The 25,128-nt window shown below is 47.7% G+C and overlaps 3 protein-coding genes across 8 annotated transcripts in view; all 3 read right to left on the bottom strand.

Moving 5' to 3' along the window:
- The window catches only part of APC2 (APC regulator of WNT signaling pathway 2), a 77,373-nt gene extending 66,806 nt beyond the window's left edge, over window positions 1-10,567 (bottom strand). The window contains exon 1 of the mRNA XM_036734345.1: window positions 10,522-10,567. Within this exon, the coding sequence (XP_036590240.1) occupies window positions 10,522-10,567 (46 nt within the window). The remainder of the gene's footprint in view (window positions 1-10,521) is intronic.
- An 827-nt stretch (window positions 10,568-11,394) lies between these two features.
- Window positions 11,395-15,170, bottom strand: RPS15 (ribosomal protein S15). Its single transcript, XM_036734452.1, has 5 exons — window positions 15,164-15,170; window positions 14,484-14,725; window positions 14,012-14,097; window positions 12,595-12,829; window positions 11,395-11,548 (listed from the first exon to the last, which is right to left on the bottom strand). The coding sequence occupies exons 1-5, from the start codon at window positions 15,168-15,170 to the stop codon at window positions 11,435-11,437; spliced, it is 684 nt and encodes a 227-aa protein (XP_036590347.1). The 3' UTR covers window positions 11,395-11,434.
- Window positions 15,171-21,192: 6,022 nt separating this feature from the next.
- The window catches only part of DAZAP1 (DAZ associated protein 1), a 39,381-nt gene continuing 35,445 nt past the window's right edge, over window positions 21,193-25,128 (bottom strand). For 3 of the 6 annotated variants that reach the window (XM_036755600.1, XM_036755574.1, XM_036755584.1), the window contains one exon: window positions 21,193-22,230. In XM_036755600.1, coding sequence (XP_036611495.1) covers window positions 22,055-22,230 — 176 coding nt within the window. In that variant the 3' untranslated portion in view covers window positions 21,193-22,054. Of the gene's footprint in view, window positions 22,231-24,625; window positions 24,716-25,128 lie in introns of all 6 variants that reach the window. The other 3 variants (XM_036755577.1, XM_036755589.1, XM_036755593.1) reach the window with 2 other exon arrangements.

A 25,128-nucleotide genomic window follows, 5' to 3' on the forward strand; every position in this document is an offset into this window, starting at 1 on the left:
TTTTCACATGCTGCCTTGCTTGATTTAATCCTCATAACATTATTGTCATGCCCATTTTATAGAGGAGCAAACTGAGGCAGACAGGAGTTAAGTGACTTACCCAGAGTCAGACAGCTAGTAAGTGTCTGAGGCAGGATTTGAACTCAGGTCTTTCTGACTCCAGGTCCACCAGCCTATCCACTGCAAAACTTCACTGACTCCGTTTCTGCTTTTTAATTATTTTTTAAAAGCATGGAGGAATGGTCATTTCTGTTTTCCTCCCTTCCAATGGAAAATGTTCAGAGATGCCCTTTCTGGTCCCAGTCATGCGATGAACCAGTGATAAAAGTATCTGGGGCTTTGGTATGACTCGGCAAACCCCGTGTGGGCCCACGGGATGCCGTGTCAGTTAAAAGGCAGCTCCCAGCTCAGCCTCCCCTCAGTCGTAAGCAGTGCCCTCTTTGCTTTGGCTCTTTCTTGCTGGGGTGGAGGGAGTGGCTTTCACCCTATCCCAGCCCCAAGCACACAGAGCATGGACACAACTAGATGAGCCTGGGCCCGGGCCCCTGCTGGCCTGTTCTGCTTGGGATTCCTTTCCTGAACAGAAGACCAAACACAGTCCTGGAGACAGGATGTGCCCAGGTTGGAGGCTCCCTTGAGAGTTCTAGAGATCCAGAAAGAGGAGTTTGCTATGGCTGTGGCAGAGACAGGAGAATTAAGAGTACAGAGCTGAGGTGGCATAGAAATGCCACCTCCTGCTCTGATTGGAAATGATAGCCGGTGGAGGTCAGAGAGTTCCTGCCACCTCGTCATCTCCTGACTGGCTGCAGGACTTCATCACCCCCAAGTCTAGCACCCTCTTCGTCATGCCCTAGAGCCTGGAACCTTCCCCCTGACCCAGCCTGGTAGCCTTCTCCCCATATCCTGTTACTCTCCCCACTCCAGTACCCTCTCTCCAGCCTGGTACTCTCTCTATCCCCTTCTTGGGCAAGTCACTTAACTTCTGTTTACCTAGGCAGCTAGGTGGCCCAGTGGATAGAGCGCTAGGTCTGTAGTCAGGAAGACCCAAGTTCAGATCCAGCCTCGGACGCTTCCTAGCTGTGTGACCCTGGGCAAGTCACTTAACCCCTGTTTGCCTTAATCTACTGGAGAAGGAAATGGCAAACCATTCCTGTATCTTTGCCAAGAAAACCCCACAGACGACATTAGTGTGCTATGGTTCATGGGGTCACTAAGAGTCGGACATGACTAAACGACACATGCACTGGACACTGGGAATAAAAATTCATGCAAAAAAGATAATGGTGAGGTAATGGGAGGCTGCATAGAATGAAAAGGGGGAGGTGCCCCTACAGGGCCAGGGTTGGGGCAGGGAGACTCCAGGCTGTGGTATGAGAGGGATGTACCTGGTGCCTTAGTCCGCAGAAAGGACTACCGTCCCTCCTGTGATCCACCTTCATCTTAAGGAAGCCCTCGAGAGGCCAGGCTAGGGTGCAGGAGAGGGAACCTTGCTCATCTCCACGCCAGCCCTGGAGGGCCCTGCAGGATGAGCTGATCTCTCCTCATTTCCTCCAGTACAAGTGTGGAGCTCTGCCTGCCTCAGTCTCCAGAGCTGCCTTCCCAGCCCCCACTTGCCGGGTACTAGGCTGGGAAGGAGGAAGCAGGTGCTTTGGTCTGCCCCAGGCTCTGCTGGAGGTGGTGTCAATCATCTATACCTCCTAGCCTCAATGTAGCTGCCATCTCGGTCCCTTATCCTCCCTATCGGGGTCTCTGAGTCACAGGTTTTCACAATAAGTCCTTCCTCAGATGGAATCCTGTAAGGGGTCTTCTAGAGACAGCAGGCTGCTGTCGATCTAGAGGAGAATGAGGGACAGATCTGAGGCTAGTAGAGAGATGGAGGGTGGTGGGTGTAGGGAGGCCACCGGACCGAAGCTGGGGTGGGGTGTCCCCATGACCCTTTTTCTTCCTAGGCCAAGAGTGAACTCAACCCTAGGTTATATCTGGGGCCCTTGTAGGCAAAGAATTTTTATTAGATGGGTGGGTTTGAACTGGGAGGGGCATTTCGCTGTCTGGGAATATCCTCTTGGGGCTGGGAAGACTGAGGGCAGGGGAGGAAGGGGGTAAATCAGTGAAATGAGCCCAGAAACCCAAGGCAGGAGAGAAATCTGGCTTCAAGGCCTGGACTGTGCCCTCTGTGCAATGATTGGGCTGAGCTCAATGGTCTCTGAGGCCCCTCCTGGCTCTGACAGGCTATGTTCCGAGCAAGACAATTAACAATCATTGGGGACTGGCCAGAGCCTGGCAGGCATGGGTGTACAGTGCCACCTGCTGGTCAGAGTGACCCCTGCTGCCCATTCACACCTCTGCTGGGCCTTTCAGTACTTTCAATGCTCGTTTCACAGGTCTTCATTATAAGTATGGGAGAAACTGATGCCTGAAGAGAGGAAGTGACTTTCCTAAGGTCATCCAGCAGGTGTGAGGCAGACCTGAGACCTGACCCCAGGTCCGCTGACTTCCAGAACCTCTGGGCACTTTTCATTTCCTTGAGTGAGCTGAAGAAACACATCATTCGTGTGGGAAAGGATCTTAGGACAAAGAACATAAAATGGCAGAGCTGGGGAAGAGGGAAGCCTATGACACAGACTATTTTAAAAATATATTTTTATTTCATTCAATATTTCCAAGTTACATGTACAAGAAATTTTTATGTTCATTTTTTAAAATAAATTTTTTTTTGCATTCCAAATTCATCCGCTCCCCCACCTCTTGAAAAGGCAAACAATTTGATATTAATTCTACGTGTGAAGACACACAAAACATGGTTCCATGTCAGCCATTACAACATAGGCTATTAGAACTGGCCAGGACCTTAGGACCCAGGATGTCAACTGGGAAGGAATGTTCTAGAACATAGAACCTCAGCCCAGAAAGCACTGGGGGCTGGGATGATGAGTCAAAACAAAATTCTACAGTAGAACTGTTTTTAAGACTCTGCCAAAGCTTGAAGATAGTTCCTATGTGCCTCCTGGGTACTCCCTCTTCCTGCCTAAGCATCAGCCACTCATTGGGATCTTGCTCTTTTCCTCACCCTGGGGCCTCATGTCCACTCCTCTGTCTTTCCTAAGACTTGGTGCCCAGAACTGGGCTCGGCCTTCCAGGTGTATCCTAACCAGTGCATTTGGTAGCAGAGTTCTCACCCATGTCCTGTATTCTGGGCTCTCTGCTTGCAGCAAAGGGTAGGAGAACACCAATCTCGTGGTGGTGCAGTGGTTAGAGCACTGGGCCAGGAGTCAGGAAGACCTGATTTCAAATCCAACTTCAGACGTTTCCTAGATGTGTAACCATGGGCAAATCACTCCTTGGCATCCTCAACTCTAAAACAAGGATCCTAATAGCATCTCCCTGTAAGGATCAAACGAAGCCATATTTGTAAGGTGCTTATGAGCACAATGCCTGGCACACTTAATCAATGTTCATTGATTAATACTGACCTTGCAGTCATTTAATCAGTCACTAAAAACCCCAGCCCTTCTACACAGGAAGATAATGAAGGGGGCAAGGGAGAAGTCAAAGAACTAGGAATATTTGAGGAGAAAGGTAGCGTTAAAAAATGGTGGGGACTAGGGAAGGCTTCCTGGGCAGAGTGGCACTGGAGTCAATGTCTCAGAAGAAACAAAGGGCCTCTCAGGCTCCTTCCAGCTCCACGGCTGTGATGCCAGGATTGTCGATTGTATCCTATCCTGGAGGCCAGAGAAAACCCCTCACAGTTTTTGGAGAGGGGAGTCACATGTCCAGGGCTATTTTTTTGCATTTTAATATATTTTTATTTTGTTAAACATTTCCATTATATTTTAAAAAATAACATTGATTTTTTAAAAATTTTAAGTTCCAAATTCTCTCTCTCCCACCTCTCCTTGAGAAGGCAAGCAATATGACACTGATTACACATGTGAAGTTACACAAAACATCTCCAGGACTATTTCTTCAGGCTATGCTGACAAAGGTGTGAAGGAGAGAGGGGACAATGAAGAGAAATATTCGCTGGCAGGTTCGGGCCCCAGGTGATGGAAACCTGAACGAGGGCTGGGCCACTGGAGCTCAGAGAAAGAAACAGTCGAGAGGTGTGGAGGCAGAACGAGTATATCTGGTGATGGATAAGATGCACTGGAGGTAGGAGGGAAAAGGCAAGGCTGACTCTGAGGTTACAACACTGGGGGAGCAGGCGGTCCCCTCTAGAGAAGGAAGGGACGGGATGACTACGCATGATCCCTGCTCGTGATCCCTTGGCCCACCAGGGCACCTTGGACACAGACACAGACACAGACACAGACACACAAACACACACAGACATACATACGCAAACACACAGACACACAGACAGACAGACACACACACATGGATCTGGGGCTGTGGGCAGGAAGGAAGAGATCAAGGAAGGCTTCTACAGGAAATAATCTTTGAAAAGCATCTTACATACCAAGGAAAGAGTGAGGGAGGCCCAGGTGTGTGGGGCATAAGGAGATGTCCAGTCTGGAAACTCAACGGAGCAGAAGGCATTAAGGCATTAATGTAGAATAAAGGCAGGCTGGAGATTCATCCATGCATGACCAATGGGGAGTCATGGAAAGGATTTTGAACATGACAGAGGACTCTGACAGGAGAGGTGAAAGGAATCCAGGAGAAAGACGTCACGAGGGAATATGAACCCAGAGTGAGATCAAATAATTTTCTAAATATGTTTTAAAAAGGATAATCCATAAGGGGGGATCCTGGATGGGAGCGTAAGGTGTATTTAGAGTCAACATGGCGCCATGGAAAGAGGCAAAGGAGGGCCATTGGAATCGGAAAGTCTTAGTTCAATTTACTAGCTGTGTGATTTCGGGTAAGATATCTACTCTGTCTGGGCCTTGGTCTCCTTATTGATCATAAGGGGTTCAGACTAGATATGATTCTATGAGTGAAGAGAAAGTGGAGTTGAAGATGATGACTCCCTCTTGGAAGCCAGGACCAGCATCTTTACTGGAGTCAGAGATGGGGATGCTGGGTGCCTCTTCTTTCCTGAGGGGACAGGTAGAATGAAGGTTTGGAATCCGAAAAAGGAGGTTTTTGAAAACACTTGTAGTGGAAATTTGTGTGGAGAAAGATGCCAAGTTGGGTGGATGTGCTGCGAGACATAGAAAGGCTCTCTTTCTTGCGCTCTCTCTCTCTCCTTCTCTCTTCTCGTCCTCTCTTTCTCTCCTCTCTCTTTCTCTTCTCTATCTCCTTCTCTCTCTCTGTCTCTCTCTCTCTCCCTCCAATGGAGCTCCCATTCATGGTTCTCCTGTTGTTGGCTGGTGGTACCTCAGAGCAGATTCAGAGCAAGATTCCAATGGATCCTACTTTCACCAAGTCAGCTTAGGGCCAGGGCAGCGTCAAACCTACCCATCCTGTTCCTCAGCCAAGGATATAGAGCTCTCCCCTGTTCCATGAGCAAGTATGTCTAATATGGAACTATTCCTAGAATAAGCAACCAGGCTTAAGCCAGGCCCAATCAGCCATATATAGATAAGGTTCAAGCTCCTTGCCAGACTACAAATGCCCTCTACATCTTTGCCATTCTCCAGCCTCTGCATCCTTATCGGGGACCTTGCTACTCTGCTTCTCCTCCAGCGACAATCCCTACCAGAACTGTGAGCAATACTCCTCCTGGACACCCCATGTGTTTTACATTCCACATATCTGGGAGCTTTGGCACTAGCGTAAATGAGCAGATTTGTAGCTCCCAAACTCGTATACTACCAGGTCCTTCTTTGAAGGCCAGAGTGTAAATAAATCAACCACCGAGAATTAAAATGCATATTGATTGGGGGAATTTTAGCTCAAAGACAAGTATGGAAATTGCCATTCATCAAAATGAGAATTGGTTCACTTAACTACATTCCTAATTCCTGATTACCAGATTTGGAGCCAGGAGGACCTGAGTTCAGATTTGGACCCTGGAAATGTCAATTCACCTCTCTGACCTTCAGCTTAAATGGGGATAATAATGCCTATATCACCTATGCCACACGGTTGTGATCAAATAATATATGTATTTGCAAACTTCAAAACATTAATATAAATGTTATTATTAGAAACTTTAATAACTGTAATTAATCAACATGCATATATATGCAGTGTCCACTATGGGCCAGCCAACCAATGACAACGGCCAAAGTCCCTGAGACAGCAGGGACCTGTAACTCTCACTCCTATCCCCCAGCCAGGTGAAGCAGACACAGCAGGGAGATGAACAGAGAGAGGTAAGGGTTATGAGAGGGACAGGAGAGGACGCTGCAGTTCACATTGTAAGTACTTCGGATGGATACCTTTCCAACGGTCCTAGAGAACCGTTCTTGCTGGGGTGTGTTGAAGCTCTGGGTTAGGCAGAAACAGCTAGGGTCTCTGTCCCTCTGGGCCCATTGCTGCTGATGTGAGAATGTTAAGAGAGACAGACTCCTATCCGACGAGATGGCGCTGGGGAGAGCAGCCCCTCTGCCAGTCTGCCTTTTGAAAGCACCCAGTGAGCTCCTCTGCCAGCCAGAGAAGAGCAGAATCAGCCCTCCCCACACAAGCAGCTGCAGAGCAAGGGCTAGAAAACCCCAAACAGTCTGTGCTCCTCACTTTTTATATAGTTTTCTTAAAAGCACAGAGTATTGTCATCCCCGCTTTTCCCAGGCAGGATGTGAGAAGAGTTCTTTGTCTTCCCATATCGTTTCAGTCTAGCTTTGCACATACTTGTTTCTTCTCTGAATGCAGTTCAATAGAGGCACAGGAGCACAATAAAACCCTGGGTATTCTCTTCAAGGACTGAGGACTCGCTGTGCGGGGTAGGGAGCAGGGACCCACTGGAACAGACAGCGTAGCTGATGGTCAGCTCGATTCTGGTCTGGGACTCAAGAGGCTGACCTTGCAAGTCTGGTCAGGGCTGGCTTCTTTTCATTCTGGGCAAAGTCCAGTCTCAGAAGTGCAACCTAATAAGCATTTGAGTGCCTTCTTTGTGCCAGGCTCTGGCTACACCAAGATAAAAGCCCCAAGAACTCTTTCATTTACCTTCCACTGGAGGAACCCAACACGTGCAGAGGTAAGTCTAGACGGAATACCAATGGAGTACACACAAAATAGATTTTGGAAGGCAAGATAGAGAGCATTAACACTGAGGATGATCAGAAAAGGGCTCTCTGTGTAGGACATGGCACCTGAGCTGCGCTTGAGGAATCCTACCTGGTGAAGGGGAGGAAAAACAGAACTCCAGGTATGGAGAGCAGGCTGCCCAAAGGGACAGAGACCAGAGATGGGATGTCCAGGGCAGGATACAGTAAGTGGGCCATTATGGTTGCTGGGTGTGAAGGGGAGTGATGTGATCAGTCTGGAAAGATCACAGAATGGCAGGTGGGGGGAGGCAGGAAGGGAAGCCCCCACGATAACAAGGCCAACAAAGTAGATTCAGAATTCTCCTTGTTCTCCAGACTCTCCCTCAGCTACTTCTCCTTTGAGGCTCACTTTAGCCACATTTATCAACCAATCCTGACCTGGGGCCTATTATCTGCTAACCCCTGGGACATTCCCCTTCCCTAGGGTTCAGTGCCTTACCCATGTCAACCTCAATTCCTGTCCTCAAACCAGACCTAAATGTGCCTTCAAACACCCTCCCCCCTCCCCATTCCCTCATCTGTTCAGTGCCTACAACCTGGTCTTCCACATGCAGTGGTACAGAAACAGCCCTGTGGGTCAGTGACTTTAAAAAACCACAAATTAACATTATCTGTGTCCTACTGCTTTTTATTTCTCGTTAAACACTGCCCAATTACATTTTAATCTGGTTCAGGCTTTGCTGGGTGCCTGAGTTTGACCCAGACAAACTCCTTGAAAATGTTGGTTACACTCGGTGACTCCACTTCCCCCACTGTTCTTAACTCCGTGCAACCTGGCTTCCAGCCTCAGCCCTCAAATGAGACTACTCTCTCCAAAGTCCGTTGTTCAGTCTGTGACCCCATTGCAGGTTTCTAAGTAGATACTGGAGTGATTTGCCATTTTCTTCTCCTGCTCATTTTATAGATGACGAAGCTGAGACTGTGTGACGTGTCTTAACCAGTGTCACCCGGCCAGTATTAAGGTCAAATTTGAACTCGGGTCCTTCTAACTCCAGGCCCAGCCCTCTATCCACTGTGCCACCGAATGGCTTTCTCTTCAAAGTTAGCAGATTTTATTTCAGATATCACTTTGAGGCACTTGAGAGGCACTTGAAAGCACTGCCACGTTCCCCAGGAGCAGTCTCTCTTTATGACATGGCAAAAGGATCAGCATCAACGGGAACCAGAGGGCAGGGATGGAAGCAGAGGAGGTTCAAAGCAAGGAGTCATTGAAACAGGAGACAGAAAAGGTCCAGAGAAGGGCTTCTTAACTTGGGGCCATGATTTTGTTTATTTTTCCAGTAACTATTTCAATATAATTGGTTCCTTTTGAAATCCTATGTATTTTATCTTATCCGTCTCAAAACATTCTAAGGGAAAGTCCTCAGGCTTTACCAACAGCTAAAGAACTCCTATGACATATATACACACAAAAAGTTAACCAGGGTTTGGAGCCTTATCAAAGATGCTGAGGCAATTTGCTCTTTGCAACTGGGTTGGTGCTTATTATTTTTTTTAGAGGCAATTGGGGTTAAGTGACTTGCCCAGGGTCACACTGCTAGTATCTGAGGCCAGATTTGAACTCCTCACTCCAGTTATCTATGGCACCACCTAGCTGTCCCAGTGCTTATTTTTTATGTTAAATTTTATTTTCAAAAGAAAACGTCTTCTCTGCCTCCCACCTCGCCTCCTCCCAGCCTCCACTGAGAAAGGGTAAAAAAATTCCCACATTTGCCCTGTACAAGAAAAAGGTCTCAACCTGCCAAGTCCATCTAATAGGATGTCAGTGTACCTAATATGTCTCATGGGTCCTGTAGAATTGTGGTTGGTCATTGTGACCATCCATCTCCAAGCAGCTAACATTTCTTTAATTGCCACATTCTTCTCAGACTCAAAACTCTTTAATCTCTGGAGGCCCTGCCCCATTCTCTCTTGGTTTGACTGACACTGCTCTTCTCTGGTCTTTGTCTTACCTACCCGACCACTCCTTCCCAGCCTCCTTTGCTGGATCACTCATCATCCACATGAAAAAGTTTGGGAGCCCACTCCAAGGTTCTGGGCCCTCTTCTCTCACATGCTCTCAGGTGGCAACCCCAACAGCTCCCATGAGCTCAATGACCACCTCCATGAGGCAGCTAGGTGGAGCAGTGAGGGAATAGAAAGTACTTACTGGGCCTCTAAGATTTGAGCTCAAATATGACTCCAGATACCAGCTATACAACCCTAGGGAGGTCATCTAACCTGCCTACCTCAGTTTCCCCAATTGTAAGATGGGGATAATTTTAGTACCTACCTGCCAGGGTCATTGTGATAATCAAATGAGCATTTGTAAAGCCCAAGTGCCTAGTACACAGCAGACAATAAATGCTCATTCTCTTCCCTTCCACTAAGCAGATGAGTTCCAGACCTACATTCAGCCCCACTCTGGCTCACGACCTACCTACTCAACATTTTGAACTGGATGTCCCAAAGGCACATCAAACTCAACATGTGTGGAAGCATATCTAAAACCTTTTCAGTTTAACTGAAGGTAGGTACTAAGAAATAGTTCTTTCCAGACATTCCTCCTTAGGGAAAGTATGTAAAAGAGCAATAAAAGCTGTCTGCAAAATGGAGGGTGGCAACCAAACTCAGAACAAAAAAACCATGGAAAGGGAGGAGGGGAGTTATAAGGGGAGAACCCTTTCCCCCTCACTGAGGGGATTATGGTATTACTCAGGAGGCCCCCTCGAGTTACTCAGGGGGAACGAGAGGAACTGAGTAGTTTTGAAAATGTCCTATGAGATGAAGATGAGGTTTAACCCAATGACTTAACACTGCCACCTTTTTCTGAGCTCAAGATTCCCATAAGAGTTCTGTTACCTTGCAGGAGAGACAAAGATTGGAAAGATGTCAGTTTGGACATCGCTATACAGGCTAGCGATGATTGGATTTAATAGCATTTCTTCCTTCAATCAATAGGGCTCATTTTTCTCCCCACAGCCATGCATCTTTCAAACTTTCCTATTCCCAGCATCCTTCCAGTCACTTAGGTTCTCAACTAAATGCTTCTCCCCTCCCCTTTATGGCTAATCAGCTGATAGTGCTGGACCTGGTACTTGGGAAGAGCTGTGTTAGAATCCTGCCTCAGACTCACAACCTTCCTCAACTCTGGTCAGCAGTCTGCTTCATCAATAAACGTTGTCCCCAAGGTTGCTAGGAGGATGGGATAAGCCATCTGTAAATAGATGGAAAGCACTCTGAAGTTAGCCATCATGTATCTTTTTCTTCTTGATCTCCCTTGTGACCCAAAGACCCACGGCCTGAGGTAGTCAACCACTCTTGCCTGTATGGGTCTCTCAATTGGGCCCATTGTAATCTATCATGCTCTCGGAGGCCCAGCCTTACTCACTGTGACAGACCACTACGCTCCCATTTTGGTACTGGATAGCTGCCATCGCTGGTTATAGCCTTGTCACCTCTGGCTTCCCTGCCAGAACTATCTACGTATCTACACATGGTCTCCCTGGGAAGGCAGAATGCTTGCCAGGAAGGCCTCTTTCACTCACTATTCCCAGCAGGCATTTAGCAGTGTCTACTGTGGATCCAGAGATCTAGTCTTCTTACAGTCCTTACACAGATTGGATGGTAAACTCCTCAATGAGGTCTGAGCGGCTGTTTCCAGAGTTTCACGAGCAGCAAGTATGATACTTGGAATCTGGCAATCAGGTTAAATTCAATCAATCAAACAAGTTTTAATCAGGTCTACTCTTTCCCCGTTGTTCCTTGAGATAAGGTTTCTAGACACCTCATCCTAACAAATGGCTGTGACCAAAAGCAAATTACCTGCTTTAGCCTATACCCAGCCCTCTTACCTTCTAGCCAATAGCCCCAAGGAAGGTCCATTTCTACCCCTCTGCTCTCCCCAAGCAGCCCCTCCCTCAAGTCACCATATTAGGTTGGCAGAATCACAGAAAATCACAGTTCAGCCCTGTGAATTAATGAAGATGAATAATTAACCCAACAGCTGCTATCCTGGGCATCCCCGTGGGGCTGATTAGAGAAGGGGAAATGCTGCCTTCAGCTAGACTAATCTCTAGGGGGCAGGCCTTGAAGCCAACATAGCCTGGGAGATTATACAAACAGAATCAAAGCTGGGAAACTGGGTCATGGACGGGGAGGGATGCAACGGGTACTTGGCAGCAACTTCTCCTAGTAAAACACACTCCTCTCAGGGTCACAGCCCCCCACTCTACCCAAGTCAGGCGCCAGAAAATAACACACATTCACTAAGAACCTTTGTGTTTTTATTGTTAGGATCCGGGTTACTTGAGAGGGATGAAACGTGAGGAGTGAGTGGCTCCAATACCCGGCCGGCCATGTTTCACAGGCTTGTAGGTGATAGAGAATTCACCCAGGTAGTGGCCGATCATCTCAGGCTGCAAGACAAGATGGATGGTGCATGGTTAACAAGCAAGCTGCTGTGGAGGAGGGGGAAGGCACCTTACTCTGCCCCAGGTTGCCATTTCTCATCACAGAGGCCAAGGAAAAGTCTAAGAATAACGGGCTCTGGAGATTTATAGCTGAAGGGACAGAAAGTCCATTGATTCTGGCCCTTTCATCTTATAGCTGGAAAAAACTGGTGGACACCAAGAAGCTGTGATTTGTGAGGCACATTAAAGAACACGGGGCATGGAGTCTGGAGACCCCTGGATTCCAATCTGGGATTTAAATTACTGAGCCTCCTTCCTCACCTGGAAAAATGCTGTTACTGTTGTTGTTGTACCAAGTCACATAAATGGCAAGTAGCCAGGTGGTCACTCAAACCCAGGGCCTTGTGTCCAAGTGTGAACTTATGCCCGTTGACTCGACTGAAGCCATTTCCTGTTTGTTCATTGTCCTGTTTGCTGAGGCCCCACCAGGCCTCAGCAGCTGTACTAAGCATAATCTGTGAAGTTCGGAGAGTTCCAAGGCCAAAGCACTTTGTGATGCACTCAGGCAGTTGGTAACCACAAGGCTGAGAACTGGCCTTGGCATGCCAAACTCTCATCTGAGAATTGAGGGTCAGAAATAATGACCCGAGAGGCATAGTGGTTAGTACGGCACATGAGTGAAGAAGATCTGAAGAGCCGTACTTATCCAGTGCCTAACATAGTGCTTGGCACACAGTAGGTGCTTAATATTTACTGGCATGGCATTTCTCAGTCACCTGCTAGCAGTTGTAACCCTAAACAAGTCATCTGTTCTCATCTGAACAATGAAGGGAAGGGATTCAACCCCACCTCCAAGGTCCCCTCTGCCTCTAAATCCTTGACATCTTAAGATCATACATGGGAATAACTGGGGATAGGAATTAACAATCAGGTTCCTAACTCCAATCTTCCTTTTGCCCTCCAGCATCATTTTATTGTTTTGATCAGTAGAGTCCTAACATCCTCTAACTGCCAGAAGACCTAAGAGGTACAAAAGGCCAGCCAGTCCTTACCTTAATTTCTACCTGATTGAAGGTCTTGCCGTTATAGACGCCCACCATACTTCCCACCATCTCAGGCAGGATGATCATGTCTCGAAGGTGTGTCTTTACTACCTCTGGCTTTTCCATGGGGGGCGCCTCCTTCTTGGCCTTCCTCAGACGCTTCAGGAGGGAATGCTGTTTGCGCCGCAGACCCCTGTTGAGTCGCCGACGCTGCCGAGCGCTGTACAACTGCATGAGCTGTTCGCTGCAGGAGATTGGGGGATGGGGATGAGTTAGCAGGACCTACTCGGGCCGTGGAGGAAAAACCGACGCTCCAAGGTTGGCAATGTCAACAGGGTCTGCTTTATTTTTATTTTGGGGGGGGTGGGAAGAACAAGACCTATTAAGAGCAAGGGTAACCAGAGGGCACCATTTAGAGCGCTGGAGTTGGAATCGGGAAGATCAAGGCAGGATCCTGCCTCAGACACCCAGTAGCTGTATGACACTGGGCAAGCCCACTTTATTTCTCATTGGTAGGACTGGAATAGCATGGACACCTCATAAGGTTGCTGTGAGGATCAGATGAGAGATCACATCCTAAGTGCTTGAAGAAAATCTTAAAAGCACCATAACCACTGAGCAGGCTTCTCTCTCCTTCCTCAGCCACACGCTGAACTCCCAAACACCATTTCAATGTTCAGTTTAAATCTCCTTTCTAGTGTATCAAAGGTTTGACTCTGAGCAGAAACTGCCAGGCACCAGTGATATGGAGGAAGCCAGCCAATAAGATCGGGACCATCCTTCCCTAAATTCCCAGAACACCCCCAGGGTTTGGCAAATATTTGCCAAAAAAAAAACGCCAGGGAGCAACCTCAGGAGATTAGAACTAGAGAGACCACAGAGACCAGGGGTCCAAATCCTACGGACAAAGGCAGGAAAGAGGCTTCCCCAGGACTAAGGGGCCAGGCAGGGGCTAGAACTCTGCGCTCCTGACCCCAGGCCAGGCAGGGCTCTCTCTGTGTACTTGACCAGAGCTTGGGGGCCCATCACCGGCCACCAAACCTTTCACCCCGCCAGATGTGTCATCAGAGCAAGAGGACCCAGGGCCAGCTGCGGCCCTTCTGGGCTCTTTCTCCCCCATCACCATAGATGAGATGCTTGGGAGCACTCCTTGGGGAGGGGACTGAGGGTTTAGCACTGACTGTACCCAACGAGTCACCCCTGGGGGGCATCCTCAGCTCACCCTAAGGCCGGGAGGAGGTGCCTGGTTCAATTACAGTCAGAAGCAGCCTTCCGAGCCGGGCAGGGGTGCGAGGCCTCGTGGGGGGCGGGGACCCCAAGACGGAGCCCACTCCATACCGGATAGGAGGCTTTGGCCGCGCCCCGGGACGACCCTCCCAACCTGCCCTCTATTGCACCCTGGGCCGGTGCGGGGCCCGCTCCTTACTAGGACATGTCCAGCAGCTGATCCAGGTCCACGCCGCGGTAGGTGAACTTCCGGAAGGTTCGCTTCTTCTTCTGCTCCACTTCCGCCTGTTAAGAGCCGGGGATCCCGGTGAGCCTCCCCGCCCGCGGTCCCCACGGGACGTAGGCCGGGGCTGGGGAAGGTCCCCTGGGGGACTCCCGGGGGCGCGCAGCCCCAGGCCGCTCCTCTCCCCCGCCCCGCGCAAACATCACGCAGGGCCTCGAGGGGGGACCAGGCCTCGCGCCGCGCCAACCCCCCGCCCGGGGACCCGGGACCCCACGGGGCCTGCGGCCCGACCCTGACCGCCCCTCAATATATGGTGGTTAAGAAGCCAAAGGGGGGCCTCCTAGGGGAACCAAGGTCGCCTGGCCCGGCCGAGCCAGCTCAGCTGTGGATGGGGATGGATACAAAACACCCGCACGGCCTCCCCGGGCCTTTCAGCGCCAGCACCTACCATCTTGTCTGCCGTCAGGAAAAGACCGCTCCCGATTGCGCAGGCGCAGATATCGCGTGACGGCACCCCACGCCGGCGCGCTCCGGCACCGCCCCACGCTGGCGCTGCACGCAGGCCCCGCCCCTTCCGTTTCTCCTTCGTGAGCTGGGAGAGCGCGCCCTCTCCTGGCCAGGAGGTGCAAAGCAGAACGCACGTAGAGCGTTGGCTTGTTCTTCCCACGTGCAGCCGGCGTGTGCTAAGGGCTTTGAAAGACAGACGTGGAGGGACGTGAGATGACAAGAGAGGCTGCGGGTTCGGTGGGCAAAAGAGCCGGTTCGAATCCTGCCCCAGACACTTGGGGCTGCACGTATAGATTGTTGTGTTTGTCCTTGTTCTGGAAGAGGACCATGACCTCAGGGAAATGATATGACTTTGATTTGAGGGGGGAGGGCTGAGCAAGGTCACCAGCCTCGCTTTCTCCTCCAGAGCCATCTGGGTTCAGTGGCCTGATATTCACCCGGAGGACTGGAGATGGCCCAGGACGCATGTATAAACCTCTAAGGTCAAGGCCCCTGGGGGCTGAGCTGTACACATTCGGATGTCTAAAGTCCCTCCCAGGGTTCTGGGTCCTGAGGTCCTCCACGTGTGCCCCCTCCCTCCAGGTCTGATGATACGTGTTCAATATCCTTCCTGGTTCTGACGTTCCATGTTCTAGGAGCCCATCCCACCCCCAGCCTTAGACAGGTGCCTTTATTGTGCAGCTCAGAAGAGCTCAGGTCACCTGTGTTCTTTCTCCGCCTCTCATTCTGGGTGGCCAAGGCAGGTGGCAGAGGAAGGGAGCATGTGTGTGAGTCTCTCCAGGGAGCTCGGCAGCCCCAGTAAAGAGGGGATCTAGAAACCACCTTTCAGTTCTCCAAAGTGCCTTCCATCCTCAGGAGGCCCCAGCCCACAAACAGTGCAGCCTCTAGGTGGTCCCTGACCCGGCTGCCAAGAGACCAGACTAGACTCTCATAACCTAATCTCTGAGAAGTAGATTGTCAGAGCTGAAGAGATCCTTGCTAGCTAGTCTAAAGGTTCTTAATCTGGAGCAGGTGGACTTTTTTTTTTTTTTACCTTTTGATAATTATTTCAGACACTTAAAAACCTGATTGTGAGAAGGGGCTTGCCCATAGGCTTCACAGGCTGCTAAGGGGGTCCATGACACAGCTAAGGTGAAGAACCCCTGATGTAATTCACCCCTGTTGTTTTTGAGGCAATCAGGGTTAAGTGACTTACCCAGGGTCACACAACTAGTAAGTGTCTAAAGGCAGGTTTCAATTCAGGTCCTCCTGACTCTAGGGCTGGTGCTGTATCCACAGCACCACCCCCAGTTCTGTTTTACAGGTCGGAAACCGGTTTGGCAATTGGATGGAAATGACTTGGCCAATGGATGTCAAGAACTGGGAATGGAATCCAGGTTTCCAAAGTTCTAGTCCATGGCTGGAGGATGGGAAGGATTGGTGGGGGGCTCGGTTGTTTCTTTGTCCTCCTGTCCTCAAAACTTGCCCTTTGGGACCTGGAAACCAGAGCCCTGCCAGGGCAATCTCTGTCCAATCATTCTTCCCCTCCCCAGAATTCTCTCACCAATTGAGAGGGAAGAGGGGAGCCAAGCCTAGGCTTTCCCGTTTGGGGTCTCTTCAGTATTGCCACGTTCTGTGGTAGGAGAGAAAAAAATCCTGGCCTGAAAAGGACACCAGGGGCCTCATCCTCTGTCACTAACTCTGTGACCAAGAGACCCTCTTTTTGCCCTTCTGGGTCTCGGTTCCCCGTGTCTATGGGCAGGTTGGCCTAGTCCCCGTCTCAGCTCATTCATTGCATTTTCTAACCATTATACTGTCATGGATTTAAGAGTGGGGAAGGCCCTTGGAAGTTGGTTACCTAGTTCAGCTCTCTCATTTTACAGGTCAGGAGATGATGACTTGGACTTCCCCCTTCCAATTATGATACTGTGTTCTCAAGTTACTACCTATTCTGACATTCTGAGTCTAATCCTCTGATTCTAAAGCCCAAGGGCTCAGTCTAGCCTGGGGAAGGTTTGAAAATTGTGCCTCTTGTGTGTTACCATCTACCTGAGGCTCTGAACCTTTACTTAAACAAATGCCATCTGACATCACAAAATACCCACAGGGTGGTGGAAAAGGTTTACCAGCATTACCAAATACATGCATTTAATATATGAAAAGCTTTCCTGTGTTGTGCCCTAGGCAGCTGCCTAATAAAATTCACATTTATATACAACTTTTCAAGTTTACCTTGCCTTGCCTACCACTCATCTGGAAATTTCAGCATATGGTGCAGAGCACGGTCAGCTCCCTGCTTAGGTACTCGTTCTCTCCCCCAACAGAGGCTATATTCTGTGAGCCAGATCTCCTCTGCATCGACTCAGCACAAGGCCATCCAAGCACATATTCAGCACTGGATAAACAAATGGCTGAGGACCGAATTTGGAGCACTAAGGCTGTTATTGTCCAGTTTATTTTGTGACTCATCTCAGAGGTAGTGGCCCCTCTCTCGGGGGAGGAGGGGCAGGATTAAGTAGATGGCTTATACCAAGAAGCAGCTGCTGATCTCTAAGAAGAACATGAAAGGCCCCTACCAAGAGGGAACAGCCTGGTTTCAAACCAGGCTGACCGAGGGAAAAACGAAAAAAAACCTAGCATGAGGCAGCCTGCCAGTCACAACTCAGAGCTTCCCAGAGCATCAAAGGAGAGGTCACAGCCCAGAACCCACATTGGAAGCTGCTTTGGGAAGCACTGTTCTCTGAAGTGTCAGTCCAAGTCTGGGCACAGATGTCCTGTTGGTTTGTTTAAAAAAAACCAAAACAACAAATTATTTCAAGCCCTTCTGTTGAATCATAAAAAGTTTGTGATCTAAAAGGTGAGCTGCACTTGGATAATTTACTTTCTGGATACTGAACTGCACTACAGACAAAAAACGGGTTCTTTCATGTTGATTGGTTCATGGAATCAAGTTAAAACTTGTTAGAAATCGTAGTTCCAGTGATTAATTTTTAAAGCCTTTTCATGTGTTACTTCATTGAGAGGCCAGTCTCCGAGGTGAATTAGCAAGTAGCAATAACTCAAATCCAAAAAGGAGGGGGGTTGTCATGAAGACAAACTGGTTCTATTCCTTCTTGTCTCCCAAGCTCACCTGAATTTTTTTTCTTGGGGGGGAAGGGTAGGGGTAACGTCAAGATATGATAGGAGGGGGCATGTGATGCTTGCAGTGAGATGCTGGGGAAGGTTGGAGGCTAATTCCTACTAGACAACTGCTTGGAATAGATTATTTCTGGGATTGTTTCCACTGTCCACATGCTAGAGGAAAAGATAGCTTGGCTCTGGCCACCTATGGGAGTTCTGTTCTGTCAAGAATCAGATTTGAGCTTGGCGATCGTTTAGTGCCTGCTCCCCTTGTCTGTGTCATGGATCCCTTTGGAAGCCTGGAGAGGCCTGTGGATCCCTTTTTAGAATCTTAAAGAGCAGGTGAACTTTTTTAACCTTTTTATCAAAGGAACTGCAAAATTTGTTAGAGGTTGGTCAGTGTAATTTTTTCCCCTCCAAGTTCACAGAGCCTAGGGTTAAAAACTTTGCTCTGGTATAGAAACCCAGGCAAGTTTTCAGTGACTGGACCCAGACAAGAAGCTTTGAGCTCCTCGTCAAGTGATCCAGCATTCTTCTCCACCACAAATAGTTGTTTCCAGAGCATGTAAGTAGGGAGAGTCCCTTGATCTCTAGCTGCCACACTGCTAGCCCTCCTAGCCCCAGTCTGTAGACTATGGCTCCAGGAAGTCTTCCTTGATCTTCCAGTGAACAACTGTCCATCTTGGACTCACATAACTCTTTCGTACCTCTAATGCACTTTTGTCAAAGATATGTATAGTACACTCTGAAGAGATATATGATGGGTTTAAAAAGGCCACACTCTTGGGCAGCTAAGTGGAGCAATGCATAGAGCACCTGCCTTGAGTCAGGATGATGTGAATTTGGATCCTGCCTCAGCCACTTAACCCCAATTGCCTCAAAAAAAAAAGCCACACACATTACTAGCAATAACTTCCCATGGCAAGAAAGAAGACAAAAATACATGTGATACCTTAAAAAGTCATGGAGTGAGGAACTACTATAGAATGCCCTGGCACACAAAACACTAAAAAGGCCTAGGGAGGACAGCCTTCAGCATGCTGGGTGGGGATGTGGATAAGGCGGAATGGACAGGCTACAATACAAATTCATCCAAGTATTATTGTCTTACCCCATTAGTTCCATAACAAAATAAGGAAACCTGTCCACTCTAAATCTAATCTTGTAACCCAAGATAGGCTTAAGTTGTCTATCCCATTTCTGACAGAAAAACTCCTAACCCTCTGGTGCTTTAGACTCCAAATAGGTATTTTTTAATGGGAGGTGGGGAGAGCACAGGGAAAGAAAGGACAAGTTTTGACCTGGGATTTCATTAGTGAAGGACCATTGAGGTGAGACTTCTGCCAAGGCAGAATGACACCTGTTCGGACATGAAGTTGGGTGGTTTGCCTAGCTCTCAGTCTGCTTGAGCCACAAAGCCAGATGTCCCTGTCTCAAAACAATTCTGTTACTTGTGTGGTAGCATACCATTTCCATAAGGTACAAAATGCAGCCTCAAATTCACCGCCACGGTCCAGGGCCAAACAACTTAAAACTGACAAACTCATGAAGCCCACAAACTCCAATATTAAGTTTTTCACTACAAGATGTTGTTTGGACTGGCCTTCTCTAAGGAACTGCCACTTAAAACTAGGGCTTCTTGCCACCTACCAATTGGAGATGCTTTTTCCTTTCAATGCTTGCACAGCAACGAGGCTCCGAAATCCCAGCACCCTGATAGCTGGAGGGGCTGCCGTTCAATCAAGATGACCAGGATGCCAAGTTTTTCTACAGCCCCCCAGGGCAGGTCCCCCCACAATGATAGGCTCACCACTGGCACCAGCCTCAGTGCAGCTCAACTGCAGTGACACATTCCCCCCAGTACAGAAATTCAATCCCTGCCAGCAGCCTCATCCATCTGGGAGATGACTCTAGGCTTGCTGGAGGGCAGACGTTGCTCTGATAAGCTTGAGGTAATGTCTGGGGCCATTCTGTAAAAATCATTATCTTAGAGCTTGCTGGTAAGGTCTTGAAGGTCATCTTAACCCAACCCCTTCATTTTACAGATGACAGGAAGGTTAAGTGAATTGCCCATATGCGTATGTACTCTGAATTAGTAGGAGAGGCAGGATTAGAACCCAGGTCTCAAAACTCATTCCACTACCTCATCACTGGGATGACTGTAACTTCAGACGACTTGTTTCCTAGACATTAAGATCCCCAATAGAATCATAAGAGAAACTTGAGGTCCCAAATTAGATCCAAATCCAACAAGAGAAAAGTAATTCAGACTCTTCCTCCTTCTGATGAGTTGGGGGTGGTCAACTGAACACAAAGTTAATCAGCACACTCCTCTGCTGGTGAGGCATCTTCTTACATGCTATGCAACTTGGTGAAATGTGCTAGATTAAACTATGGGTTATATACAGCAAACTGCTGCCAGGCTATGAAATATTCAGAGAAATCTGAATGCTGTATGCTGGACTCTCAAGAAATAACCATTTCTTCCCCCCAGCCCTCCTAAGCAGCAAGACCCAGATCAAGTCCCCAACACTCGATACCCCAGATCCACATGCCCCACCCAAATTTTGCCTAATTCCAACTGGTGCTCCTATACCTCCCCCCTCCCCGCAAGAGATCTTTGCTAGGCAGTGTTGGAAGGAATCTCTTGAGATCATCTAGTTTAACTCCACTCATTTTGTAGGTAAGGAAACAGGTGCCCAGAGAAGGAAAGGGGCCTGCCCCACATTCAGATGGCTCTTAAGTAACATAAGGTGAGAAGACTCTAATGGATGACCCCCAGATACCAAAGCCTTCAGGATGCCACAAGTAAGTTCAAAGGTGAAGTCAAACTTCAAAGGGGCATTGTTCTTTTCAAGACAGCTTGCAGAATCTACACAAGAAGGCATCTTCTTACACCAAGTTATGCTGCACAGGGAGCATTTGTGAGGCAGCAGGATCTAACAGAGCATTTGATTTGAAGTCAAAGCCCAAGGTTGCAATCCTCTGAAATCCAGTGACCTTGGAATAATCACTGAACTTCTTTGGGCCTCAGTTTCCATGTAAAATGAAGGGGGTGGACAGACAAGCAGGACAGCTTTTAAAGTAATATGCTGCATTTATTATACACTCAAAAAAACCACCCCAATAACAACCGTGAGCTTCGGAGACTCACAGCTTCACATATCCTTTTTTCCTACTCTACATGGATTTATTAATTTTTCATTTTTGGTATTTAATGAGAGGATTGGACTAGATGACCTCTAGGGTCCCTTCCAGCTCTAATCTACAATCCTGTGTCCAGGCTTCCAGCTGACAATAAACAGCCATACGACCCTGGACAAATCATTTAACCCGTCCCAGTTTCCTCATCTGCAAAATGGGCTAATAACTTGTATCACCTACCTCACAGGACCAATTGAGTGTAAATTATTATTACTTGTGCATTTAATCTCCAACAGGCACCAAAATAGCAGAAACACATCAAAGATTACACAATCCACCACAGTAGGTGTGTTGAGAACAACAACACTAGGGGGGAGGGCAGGGGGAAAAAATGGAATACAAACTTGTGTTTCTAATCCAAATGTACTTTTCTTTATTCAAACCAGGGGTAATCACTGGTTAGTGCAAAATGCACCAGAACTCTCCGCCTGAGGAAAATCTACGTCTCACCAAGGCCTCCATGACCCCCCAATGAAATCCACAAACTGGATTTAAAAGTTTTGAAGCACAGATCTAAACGCCTGTGCCCTTCCTAAGTGACTCTGTGCGCATCAACACACCTGCAATGCTACCACGGTGAGTCAGGTGGCAAAAGCAAAACCACAACCAAACTCAGTACATTTCTTCTTTGAACTCCCAGAGTTTCTGGACCAACTGCCCCAACCCCCAAAGAAAGGAGTAAGGGCTTTAAAACTGACCCTCACTTCCACCAGTACTAACGGAAACCCTGTATTAAATTAAAAAATAAGCCAGCATACATAGTAGAAAATTTCTCTTAAAAATTTCACAATCTGTAAATGTATATTTTTTCTTTAAACATAAAAGTTTACAATATACGGTAAAACAAAAGGCTCAGGAAGAATCATTTAAAAAAAAGAAAAAAAAGAAAGAAAAAAGAAACCTGAAGTTCTGAATTAAAGCTGAAGACTTTTTTTAAAACCCTGTAGTTTGAACCAGTGACGTTTTGTTTTATTTGTGCTGATGGGCTAGAGAAAGGAATATATTTAAAAACTGCAGTCCAAACACCCACAGCTTTGCCTTCAAAAGCCATTCGCCCCCTCCCCACCTCCCCACCCACCCCCCAAATGGTTTATTAAGTTGTTCTCCATCAAGTATGTGATTGTCACAAGTTCACAAGTTTGGAATTCCCGGTTTCAGCTGGTACCAGATATCCCATTGTGGACAGAATTCCCTGATTTCTAGCCCAGGCTAGCGTCTATAAGGGTGAAATCCTTGCACGTTATGGTTCTGTCCTCGTCCAAAACCACTTCCTCCTGCAGGTGGGCCACCTGATCCGGGCACCGAGGGTCCTCCGTAGGAGGGGGGTTGCTGGCTGGGATCTGAGAAACCCTGTCCAAAGCCACTCAAGTCCTGTCCATAACCTGCTGAGAAGGGAAAGAGAGATTACAGTGAGCTTTGGTCAAAAAACTGACCTGAATTCAAGACAAGGACATTGACAAAGACCACAGTCATAGCAATCATATTCCCCACCCCACCACCTCTTCCCCCACCAAATGGGTCACTCTGGGGGAAATAATTTGACTGACTGCCTTCAAAAATAATTCTTAATCATCCAAGTACATAGGTGACTTGAGTGGGAGATGGAAACCCTTCTTTTTTTAGATGGCACTACTAAGAAGTCAAATGCAAATCAGTGGCTTATGTTGCTAAAGGCCTAAGAGGTGAGGTAAGCTGATGTCAAGGCAGCTACCCACTAGAAGCTTGTCACAAACCCCCACAAACAAACTGTCACAAACCCCTCATCCCTTTAGCTATTCGTACCAGCAGAAAGGACAGAACAGACATCAAGACTTACCTCCCCCTTATCCCCCTTGTTCTTAATGCTGACCCCCTCCCACTGACACCAGGGGCAAGCTCTTGGAGGCAGAAGGGGTGAAGGCTTCGCATATGTTGCGTCGCCTTGTCCCTTGGGTTAAACAGGGCCCGGGGTTTCAGTTTCCATGGCCAAACCTGGCACCTAGCATTAGCGTTCAATCCTCTGGATAAGAGGAAACTGTCAGATGCCTCCTTTAGAAGGAGACATGGCAAACAGAAAAGATCTGGTTGGGGATCTCTTTTCTCATCCCTTTTATCAGCTTCAATAACCACATCCAATTCCAGCCAAGTCACCAAAGCAATGGGAAGTATAGGGGAGTCAACACACTTCCACATGCAACCACTGGCAGGGAGATGAGCAAAAGGAATAATCCTCGATGCCTGTCTTTAAAACTATCCCCCGGCAATGCCTGAGACGTTGCTCAAAGTGGATCGTGGATAGATTTGCTCAAGCACAGAAAGGAAAATTCACTTCAGAGAACTTGATGTAACCAAGAGACCTGCTCCAAGCCAATTCTTCCTCCCGCTCCTTCAAAAAGGTCATGTGGAGTGGTTTCTACTGACAAGGAATGAAGTCCAACAGGTGTCTAAAAAGCAGGATGAAGAGATGAGTGGCTAAGAGATGAAGAGATGAGTGGCAGTGTAGAAATGTGGGAAGAGGACTGAACTAGGAGGCAGGTTCCAGTCCTAGCTTCCCCACGGTGTGACCTTGGGCACATCACAACCTCTCTCAGCCTGTTTTCTCATCTGTAAAATGGGGAAAATAATACTTGCAGTACCTACTTCACAAAGGTATTGTAAGGATCAAATAAGCACTCTGTAACCACAAAGTACTATAACCATAAATGCAAGATGTAAAATGCTATAGGAACATTTTTTCACTTTGGATAGAAGAGTTTTAATTGTTCTCTGATGGCATGCCAATGTTGGATCTTTAAACAAAACTTATTGGAATTAAGTTATCCTAACTAGCTCCTGTGATTGGGAGAAGTAAAAATGCCAATTAACCACAGGACTCGTATGTTTTGTTTCTTTAAATCCAGGCACCACCAAGAAGTCTATACAATCACAACATGGTGCCATGACACTGTTTTTGGATGTGCAATGTGAGAACAGTTCTTGGCATACAGCGACAATACTGCTGCTTCTAGTTTTGCTAGTCCACCAAGACCATTTCTAATGACATTGGTCAATGCATGTTACAAGCTGTATCCAGCCATATTAATGCAAAGGTCAGTCAACCATCACAAATACACTTCAAACCACCAAAGTGGTTGGTAGTGAAGCTCAAGATTAAAAAAAAAAAAGGAGAGAGGGAGAGAAAGAAAGACCATCTCTCTCGCTACACTGCATCTTAGAGATAGAGGGCAGCTCTGGGCCTGTGGACTGCATGCCCTAATCAGAGCTCACAACTGATCTAAGAGTCTTACCCAATTCCTTCCCTAGCTCTCTCATTCATAGGTAGAGATCAACTTCTCTGCTCCAAACCCTTAGGGGGCAACTTCCTACTTCAGAAAACTACCCATGTCCAAAGCCATCAAGTCCAATGGGCCACAGGAGAGGGGAATAATAAATCAGTCGCTCATGGTAAACTTAGTTCAGTCGGCAGAGACCCGACAAAAACTAGTAGCGCAATGACTTGGTCAATGAAGAATGGGATCGGGGTTATTGGACATTCAAGCTCTTTGTGCTTTAAGGTGGTGGTAGTTTTGTTGTGCATTGCTTCAAAACAAAACAAAACAAAAAACAAACCAGCTGGGGCCAGCTGATAATTGTAGCCAGTAAAGATCCTCAAACCAGCAAAAGCAAACATTGCAGAGCTATACCGCTAATTTCCACCCCCACCCAAAATGAAAACAAAGGTAGAAGAGACCCTGTTAAGAAACATTCATTTCCCAAGTGCAGATACAGTAAGAGCATTGGTTATAAATAGGCTCCACCTACCTAGGATATATCACTGCTCAGCCTGACCATAAGAGTGTAAACAAAGTATTGGCCCGAAGCCTGAAGGGTCTTGAGAATAGGTACCCAGCCCTAGTAAGAAATGAGGAGACCAGGGTGACTAACCCCAAGACAGCCTTGTACAGATAGTAACTTTTTTTAGGGTGGGGGAGACAAATATACCAGGGCTTACTGTTACTCTACACCCGAAGCTTTACATATTTTTCCACCCGTTGTAAATACAGCGCAGTGCTTTAAGGTGTCGTAAAATAATGTCTAAACAAATGCAAAATAATGATAAAGTTCAATGCCTTTAAAATATAGCAACGCTTTTTTTCCCCTAGGCATTATGCTTAACTATGGAAGGAAACAAAATACATGCAGTGTTGATAAGCTGCCTTTGGGGCAGTAATCCAGTGAATGAGACTGCACAGGGCATGCATGGGACAGAAGGGGTGCTTCTATTGCCTAGATATTGTCATTGTTAAAGACTGTATGAAAAACCA

This window comes from Trichosurus vulpecula, chromosome 1, assembly GCF_011100635.1.
Source record: "Trichosurus vulpecula isolate mTriVul1 chromosome 1, mTriVul1.pri, whole genome shotgun sequence".
NCBI lineage: Eukaryota > Metazoa > Chordata > Mammalia > Diprotodontia > Phalangeridae > Trichosurus > Trichosurus vulpecula.

Coding starts and splice junctions, on each gene's coding strand:
- RPS15 (XM_036734452.1), bottom strand. Junction 14,098..14,483: donor TCCTGACGGCAGACAAGATG/GTAGGTGCTGGC, acceptor GGCTCTTAACAG/GCGGAAGTGGAGCAGAAGAA. Junction 11,549..12,594: donor TCAATCAGGTAGAAATTAAG/GTAAGGACTGGC, acceptor CTTGTCTTGCAG/CCTGAGATGATCGGCCACTA.